The following is a 9,498-nucleotide window of genomic DNA, read 5'->3' on the forward strand; positions in this document are numbered from 1 at the left end:
ACATGTTCTCTCTTCAGTGATCCTAAGGACATTTGGAATCAATTAAATATTCAAATATAGATTCTCTCAGATCTTTGGCCAGGCCCAGCAGGTTTGTCAGGGGAAAGAGTTGAAGGCAGATAACTTGCTATTCCTCACACCAGAATCTATAGCTGGAGATAGATTTTAAAAATATACTCTCTAGACTTCCTGCGTCGGCAAGCAAATAGTCACACAAGATCAGAAATAATATGGAAAAACAATAGCAGCTCTATAGAGCAATAAGAGTTATAGCACACAGTACAACTATTTCTATACATAATATCTTAAAGACAAATCAGTGAGTGCACTGGGTTTGGAAGACTGTACTAGTCATATAAGTTACAATAGTATAGCCTGTGCTAGCTGGGAGTGGTTTTTACAATTTTAAAGGATTGTAAAATAAAAACTAAGCCACTATGTAAGAATATGTAATACAGATTGTACATGGCCCAAAAAACCTTAAATATTTACAATCTGACCTTTTACATGAAGTTTGCTGATCCTTGGTTTAGAGAGTTTTTCCCATCATATATACTCACCTGACTATTACTACTAATTACTATTACCATTAATAGTAATGGTTGGGTGCACAGAGGAAGGAGAAATGGATGTGTGCCCATGTGTGCCAGGCACTTTGCTAGATCCTCTAAATACTCTGTCACTTCCATTCACTGAGCAATCCTTTAAAGTAGGCATTTATATCTCAACAATGCAGCCAAGAAAATAATAACTCAGAGAGGTTAAGCAACTCGGCAAAGTCACGGGGGAGTTAAGTAGTGGAACTGTTAATCAAACTCAGTGTGATGGTGTGTTTAAGCTGTGAAACCCCCTTTCCAATTAAATGCTACTTAGAACCCCACTATATATAATAGTTACTCTGAGTGAAGTTGAGGCAGAAGGCTCAGCAATCTCTCCCCTTTTTGGAACAAGATGCTTGAAATAGAAGTCAATTTTTTAAAAAATGAAGTCAAGAACCAGCATGGAAACTGGATTTTCAACTCCCTTATTCCATTATCTGGCACATTGCTGAGGATGAGAGCAAGTATCAAGGTAACAGGATTGCCTTTTACTTCTCTGTCCCATGAAATGGTTAAAAGGGCATCAACAAAAGGGAGAAAGAGGGAGAGAGCAAAGGGCTTAAATAATCTCCAAAATGTAACTAGTCATACTGGAGCTGTTTTCCTTGATCCCATCAGACACAGTGGTGGGAAGGACATCTTCCAAATGGCAGCTCATTTTGCCTTAATAGTTGGTGTTTCCAGATAGGTTTTTAGTTTTCCATCAAGATAAATTAATATATAACATTTTATTATGGTGCCACAAACAAGAACTCTGAAAGGCTCAACTCTTACAGAACGTCCAAATCCCCTGAAAAGCATCAGGTATCAAAATAAGGCCAGAAAAGATGGTATTAAACGAAAAAAGGAGGCTCCTTTTTAATGAAGTCAAGGTGTAGGACAGATTTATTAGTTTCCATTTCTCCAAGTTGCATTCTGGTGTATTTCCTGCCCATATTTCTAAATTCAGCAGGTCTCTTTGTAGGATTACTTTTTAAAAATACAATGTTTCAAAGAACATGATGCAGCTATAGCCACTACACCTACAGAGGCACACCTGTGACAATACAAACAATGTGTTTCTCCTATTCGCAAGGTAATGCTCTAACATAAAATAGATCTTCCTTATGATCTGCCAAGATCTTGCCATTCTCAGAAAGAACTGATACTGGTAACCAGATATTATAAATTGGTCTTTAAAATGACCAATTAATGATTAGCCCTGGCCAAAATAGTTATTAAACTCAGTGTAGCTGTCTATCTTTTAGTGTCATAATTCCTCTTTCCAATGTTAGATGGAAAGACAAATAAATGAAATTTTTAAGTAGATACTTTTGATGCCATAACACAGACACCTACTATATTCCTATATGGGCTCAATTATTTTTATGCATACCATTCATTCACTCATTTATTGAATTTTTACAAATATTGTCAGGCACTACTACTCTTGACTCACTACACTTGAGGGAGGAAAACTAATAAATCTCTTTTCCTTAGATAATTCCTATTTTAATTATCTAATTGGACCTGTGAAGAGATAACTAGTGTACTAAACTCCTAGGAAAACCACCAACATCAATGAAACCAAAGTAGGAGAGAATTCTCTCTGCCCACAGGGATTAGGGAAAACAACACACTAGAGAAGAACCTAAAGGGTAAGTTGTACTCCCAAGGAAAAGTGGAATATCCAGACTGAAAGAACAAAATGAAGAAAGGGCTGGAAGCAAGTGAGTGGGTGACTATTCTATACTCAGGGCTGAGTAATCCCTAAGGGATGATTAGAGATGTGCTGGCCAAAATGCTAGTGACTAGACATGTGCCTATTTAATTAACAGTAAATAAAATTAGAAATTCAGTTTTTGGTTGTATTTCAAGCACTCAATAACCATGTGTCTAGGACACACCGCACTGGACAGTGCAGACAGAATTCTTTCCACCACTGCAGAAAGTCCCATTGGACAGTACTGAGTTTAAAAGTACAAGGTAAGCCTGTCGCCAGCTCATAGAAAATCTCAAATGCAGGCGCCCTCAAACTACGGCCCACGGGCCACATGTGGGCTGCTAGGACATTTATCAGGCCCGCTGGGTGTTTTTGCTGCCTTTGCTGCCGCTGCCTGTCCTGCTTAGCAGCTGACTCGTCTGGGGCCCACAGTGCGCATGTGTGGAATGTGCGCCGCACTCTCCAACGGCCCTCCAATGGTCTGAGGAACAGTGACCTGGCCCCCTGTTTAAAAAGTTTGAGGACCCCTGCTAAAATGTATACTGAAGTCTTTAAACTTTAAATATTAATAGAAGTAGTTTATAAACTACTATGTTCTACAAAGTCCTTTTAGGAATAGACTTGGGGTACTCCATCTCTGCAGCAGCTAGGATCCCTTTCACACATCCAGCTTCATTTGAGCAGAAGACTTCTTTTGAAGAAAGAATTCTGCAGATAAAAAAGAAAAGGCTGAAAACACACCTTTTCAAGTAGGGATGTGACAGCACAACACAGATTTGGGTTTTAGAAGTATCACCTCTCAGAGCAGTATGCAAGACAGTTGGCAAGAAGAGACTGGGGAGCCCAAGATCAGCAGAGGTCAGTGAGGACATGATAAAGGGCGGTGTTCAGTGAAAATTCTAAAGAACTACACAGTTAAGAATTTGCATCAGTAGATTTATTCCAAGTAAGATTTGTGTGCACACACCAAGTATATTATTTTCACATAAAATGCAGCATTACAGTAAAAGTATTTAACACTTTGGCCATAAAACTCTAAGATATTTGAAAAACCTCTCAAGATAGTATTTTAAGCTAACAAATTCTTTAGTTTTTGCCATCCATGCTTGCCCAGTTATAATTTTTGAAATGTAATTGTATTTTTCATTATACTTATTACTCATTATACTTATTACATATAACATCTTTGCTGAAATTTTGTTAAGCAAAAATATAACCTTTCAGTAACTTCAAAATATCCATATGTACCTCTTTAGCAGTGCTAGGTAAAACCAAAATTGTTTTTTATTCAAGTATTAATGGCAAGTGCTCAAGCCATACCATTCCTGATTACAGATAAAACTAATACCCAGTTTTATAATAGCTCTTTTACTCATTGTTTCTATTTTACTATGCCAACCATCACTTCACTGATATCCCAGAGTTTTCTTGCAACAGACTCGTCCATAGCTTTGGGCAACAGTTCTTCCTCTTTACAATCCCCAAAGTATCTTCCTGACACTCCTTCCACCTTGGGTGAAGAGGCTAAATAAATGGAAGTCTGGGCACCTTCTACTGGAGTTTTGAAAAAAGCCCATGACACCAAATTGAAGAGTGGTTTGACCAACAGTGGAATGTGTATGTGCCTCCCAAGATTAGTCCGTGTAATACCAGGATGTAATACATTGACAGTAACGTTTGTGCCTTCTAAGCGGCGGGCTAGTTCCCTGGTAAAAAGAATGTTAGCTAGTTTGCTCCGACTATAACAAAAGCTTTTATCATAGCTTTGTTCACTGTTCAGGTCTTCGAAGTTGATGTCTCCGTATTTATAAAGTTTAGAAGAAACTACCACAATCCTGCTAGGAGCTGAACTTTTGAGGAGTCCAAGGAGAAGATTGGTAAGTAGGAAGTGCCCCAGATGGTTCACTCCAAACTGCATCTCAAACCCATCTTCAGTCTTCATATAAGGGCACTGGAAGATCCCTGCATTATTGATCAAGACATCCAGCCTAGGCTCTTCCTTTAAATGTCAAAAAGAGAATGGCAGAAGTAAGAAAATAGGCCTTTTATTGCTTTTTCTCTTCCTGATGTTTTAATAAAAATAAGAACTTGAGACTAAACGTATTTAATTTTAGTTGTTGGCCTATGGATCAGAAAACTACTTGAAACATTAGCAATTTTGTTTTTAGTTAGTGGGGGAAGGGATTCCTTTGCAGAATGTTCCTCAGATAAATACTGATATTCATGACCTTTTTCACTCAATAGCTCCTTTTTCTCACTGAAATAATATGCAGAAAGATATTTAATCACAGTAACCTGACAGTAAGATGTGTAGAAATTCAATCTAAGACTTAATTTCTGGTGTTAAGCTTTTATAACAATATTTACAAATACATACACTTTGATGTTTCACTAGAAAGTTGACTACTTGATCAGTACCAAGACCTTTCTTGAAACAGAAATACAGTCAATTTGGGAACAAGGCACTCCTATGATTCCAGATTTCTTCCTTTAATTTCAGTTTAACTAGGAAAATATCAATTTGGGAGTTAACATGTTAATACTGAGATCATATCAAAATCATAATAAATGTGCCAATGATAAAAATTTTAAAGATTCTTTTAAACTACTAAAATTCTGTTAAATGCTTCTATGGGCTTCTAACAAGTGATCAAATTAGAAAAACAAAAAGATTTGCAATCTTAATAGGGACCTATCCTTGTGCTTTTCACATGTTACCATATCCACTTCCAACAACTGTATAAGCCCTTGGAAGCACAGCAGCTAGGTGACTGGCCCAGTATCACAGAGCTTCTAAGTGGCAAAACAAAAATTCCCATTTGAAGATAAAATCTTTTGACACCCAGGCTCCTTCTCTTAATTAGTAATTTACCTTGGCTTTCTAATTGGATTTTCAAAAGATGGCTAGAGAGGCAATGTGAGCTAGAGAGACCATACACAGCAGGTGACAGGTGAACACTGTTTATTCCCAGAGCTACCAGTATCAACCAGGGGCGAAATTATGATTGCTGTATTCTGTATTCTCTGAAGAGTAAATGGCACCAAGGGGATGGAGAGATTGCAAGTCATTTCCTTAAAAATGCAACTCACAATAGAAAAGGTCAAGAATGCAAACTTAAGACTACAGAGAACATCATGAATAAATCAAAGGAAGATTAAGCAGCAACATTAAAACAGGTGATATAAAAATATCAGAAACAATGCAGTGATTCATAAATAATAATAGCAAAAAAGATAAACTGCTAAGGTAGGTCAACAAATGCCTTTAACCTCTTATTATGATGCTAGAATTCAGTCATTTTGTTCTCTGCATAAAAACCATCTCTATCAAGCTTTAAGCAGCCCCCAACTCAGGAGATCTATATAGTGAGAATTTTGTACTTTGACCATATCTCTCTGCATTGTTCCAGGTTAAAGGCTTGAAATTTAGACTGTTCTCATAGGGAAGACTTTTCATTCCTTAAATCAAGTAAGTTGGTCTTCTCTAGCCCTTTTATGGCTCCTCTGTGTCTCTTTTGATGGACAGAGAAAAAGAAATGCACGTGTTCCAGGTGTAAGGACACTGTGATGACCCACGATTAAATTAATATGAGGTCAAATTTCAAATTTCACTGGCCCCCTGCCAAATATAAGTGAAAAGAAAAATGTGTTAAATTTCACAACTGTTATCAAAGCCTGTCAGATGATTAACTATTTCTCATTCTGGCCTATCTAAGCACCTTTCGTTTTCCAATAGTCAACTTCAAAAAGAAGGCAAGAGTTCACCCATGGGGGAAAGAAAGGAGTGTTCTTTTTCACTAATCCTTTGGAAGGGTTTCCTGAATTAATCATTTCTGAGCCATCATTCTTTGCTGGCCTTGTGTTATTTTAAGACTTTATCATTTACTATTTTTTAACTTTCCAGGAGATAAATGACATAAATACCAAGAATACCAACCTGTGAGAAATCTATACTTCCATTTTTTTTTCTTCTAATTATAGTGACCGAATTTCAGAGCCAGCCCAAGAATGTAAATACTTAGAAGCAAGGACAACTTACTTATCTTTTTGTGTCCTTACCTTTTAATTGCTTCTGCCTCAAGTGGTCAAAGTAGCCAAGTATTACAGGTATCACCAATGAGAAGCACACCCAGCCCCATCTACATTTTCATGGAGAAAGACCCACTTCTAATACTTCCAAAATCTCTCATAGATGAATATTATTTCTTATTTTTTAATCTGTGTTACACAATAATGAAATACTAGCAATAAGAAAACAACTCTCTAGATCTGCAACTGCTCCCAAATTATGACTCAAGGTGCACTGGAGCACCGTACCAAACTCCCAGGGTGTTGTGGAATACTTCAGCTTTTCATAGGAAACACAATAGTACTCTGCTCAAAACCTCAAAAACTACCAGGTCCAGGTGGTTCAGTTTCAACATTATATTGTGCTATATTCCTTTTGATGAAATAATTTCTTTGTGAAGCTGAATTTTTAGCCATTGTTAACAGCTTCTATAACAAAAAGCAAGTACAATGCTAAAAATTTAAGTAGAACAGGAAATGAGGGTGGCAGGGTCTGTTTGGGAAGTTGGTGCAGTGACCAACAGGCACACAGCTCCCATTAGTAATTATGGTTATTTAAGAAGAAATAATTTTTTTCTTTCAATTATGTGTATTATTTTCTCAAACAGCTACTAAGTTGTTAGGACATAACTATTTACTTGGTTGTTTGGACCTAATTACTTAATAAACAAACTGGGAGATCTTTCTTTTGGCTCAAGGCCACCATAAAAAATTACTGAGAAAGTTTGGGAACCTCGGCTTTAGTCTCAAGAGACTCCATTTCATAATAGGCACTTTTCTGTGGCAGCTTATTTTAAATCTCACTCTTCTGAATCAATGTCCTCTTTCAAGTCACCCCTGCAAGAAACCCTTCTACCTCAATTCAACAGACAGCATCCACTTTAGTGGAATATTTACTATATGCACAAAGAAATCCTCCCACCTCACTGCCAGGTAGCAAGAGCATAGAATAAGGGTTAAAAACAATGGCTCTAGGAGATAGTAAGTCCACCTATGCTTCAGTTTCCTCAAGTTGTAAAATGGGGATAATAATGCAGGGTGACTGTGAAGATTTCAGGACAATAATACCCAAGGGCATTTAATTGCATTTAAAATTAAAAAGAGAGAAGAGTATCCAAAATGCTTGGCCCAGCTTCTAAAATACAGCGAACCTCCAATAACAGCTAAGTATTATTTTTTCTGTCCCTTTTAGAGCATGATCACTAGATTTCCAAGCTCCATTCTATTGGAAATCAGGCCAAAGTCTTGTAGGATGGTGTTATTGAGTTCGCCAGTGGCAGCAAGCTACACTCTCTACTCCAGTAAGAGAGGAGAGAGGGGAGAGGGGAGAGGGGAGAGGGGAGGGAGGGAGGGAGGGAGAGAGAGAGAGAAAAAAGAATAAGAAAAAGAAAGGACTGATTTCGAAGGTCCTTGGCTAGCAATTTTCTCCAGTGCTCTTAGGCTCAAAAGACATGGCTTAGTGCCGATTCACTTCTGACACAGGAAAACTGAGCCCAGAGGATCTCCTCCAGGAACGTCTTCACATAACCAAATGAAATGCTCAGAGACTGATTCATTTATTATTTTTCTCTTGGGCCCATTCTTTCCCCGACATCCTTGGAGGGCAGAAGACGGCCCTCTCAGCTCTCTTTCCTTCTCAAGCCAGTGACTTCACAGCCTCTCAAGTGGCTGTTTTTTCTCTTCGCAGTCTCAGTCACACCTCCTGGACTCTGGGGCGGCCCCAGTCCGGCCCCCAGGCTCCTCCTACCCCGCGCCCCGGCCCAGGCCTTCCCTCCTCCTCCTCCTCCGCAGCTCGGCCCCCACCCCCAAGACCCACACCTGGAGCATCTCCTGGCAGAAGGCGCGCACTGAGCGCAGCGAGGCGAGGTCCAACTCCCTGACGACAAGCTCGCCTGCCCCGCCGGCGCCGGGGTCAGGCCCGGACTCCCCGGCCTGCAGCTCGCGGCGGAGCTGACCGGCCGCCTCTTCCGCGCGCACGCGGTCCCGGCAGCCCATGATCACCCGCGCCCCCAGGCGCAGCAGCTCGGCGGCCGTGGCGCGGCCCAGGCCGCTGTTCGCGCCGGTTATCAGCACCGTCTTCCCGTGCATGAGGCCAAGGGTCCCACTTCCGTGCAGCCGCTGGACCCTGGGCCCCACGAACCGCCGTGCCGCCAGCCACAGCGCACCACCCAGAGCGGCCAGCAGTGCCGCCGCGGTAGCCACCGCCATAGCCTCCGGGTCCGAGGGCCCACCGGCCCCTGCGCTGGACTTCGGCTCCGCCTTCCCAGAACCAACCCTGCCACCTGCACGCGAAGAACTCTGGGGCGTCACCAGTCGGCCCCCAACGCTGCGCGCTTGGCATGCCGGGACTTGTAGTTTCACTCTTGAAGGCACCTGATTGGTTGGGAGAATTGCGCGCTCTAGGTCATGTGCCGTCGATGGAACGTGCTCCCAGCCCAAAGGTGGAGGCTGGGCACCCGCGGCAGTTTTCAGGCTGCTGGGGTTCCTGACCATCGAAATTCCAGGGTGGTGGCAGCCTACCCAGTGGGAATGCTAGATGAATACTTTGAGTTTACAAATCTTTCAATTGTCCAGGTTACAAATGCCACTCTTCAGGACATTTCGTATGTTCTCCTTTAAGGGCTCCTGTGACTTGTAAACTCAGTTCAATTTACTTTTACTTCTGGAGAATGGTCCCTGCCCAGCTGAAGTCCGAGGAAGGACCGTTTTTTTTTTCATGGTGAGAATAAGAATTTAGCAACATGAATCAGTTGGAAATACCATGGGGTTTGGTGGCAGGGGGTACGAAACAAACAAAATTTCGGGGTTCCAGTACCAGGGTTTCTCATTCACTAGGTGTGGGATGGGGCCTGGGCATATGCACTTATAACAAATTCCCAGGTGATGCTGATGTTGCTGCTGGGGACCACACATTGAGAACCACTGAAGAAGACCATTATGGCATTGGTCCCTAAAGAAAAAGTCATCCTCAAATGATCCAATTTGACACAATAGGAGTAGGTTGGACTAATTATAAACATAGACTTCTGAACAGGTCCATTCACAAATACATCCCTGCTCCCTCCATGGGACTATTACATCTAACAATGGAGGACGAAGTGCTTTGTAGATTGTCAAATGCTTCATAAA

At 40.9% G+C, this 9,498-nt stretch overlaps 1 protein-coding gene across 1 annotated transcript; it reads right to left on the reverse strand.

Moving 5' to 3' along the window:
• Positions 1–3,223: 3,223 nt before the first annotated feature.
• Positions 3,224–8,687, reverse strand: RDH14 (retinol dehydrogenase 14). Its single transcript, XM_012758565.3, has 2 exons — positions 8,188–8,687; positions 3,224–4,300 (listed from the first exon to the last, which is right to left on the reverse strand). The coding sequence occupies exons 1-2, from the start codon at positions 8,575–8,577 to the stop codon at positions 3,683–3,685; spliced, it is 1,008 nt and encodes a 335-aa protein (XP_012614019.2). The 5' UTR covers positions 8,578–8,687; the 3' UTR covers positions 3,224–3,682.
• Between the last annotated feature and the right edge of the window lie 811 nt (positions 8,688–9,498).

The sequence above is a fragment of the Microcebus murinus genome, chromosome 3 (genome assembly GCF_040939455.1).
Source record: "Microcebus murinus isolate Inina chromosome 3, M.murinus_Inina_mat1.0, whole genome shotgun sequence".
Taxonomy (NCBI): domain Eukaryota; kingdom Metazoa; phylum Chordata; class Mammalia; order Primates; family Cheirogaleidae; genus Microcebus; species Microcebus murinus.

What these genes read in the sequence shown, in the direction of transcription:
- RDH14 (XM_012758565.3), bottom strand. Translation starts at nt 8,577, where the DNA reads ATGGCGGTGGCTACCGCGGCGGCACTGCTGGCCGCTCTGGGTGGTGCG. An exon ending in TCTGCCAGGAGATGCTCCAG is followed by an intron (nt 4,301 to 8,187) that starts GTGTGGGTCTTG and finishes TGACATTTAAAG; the next exon opens with GAAGAGCCTAGGCTGGATGT.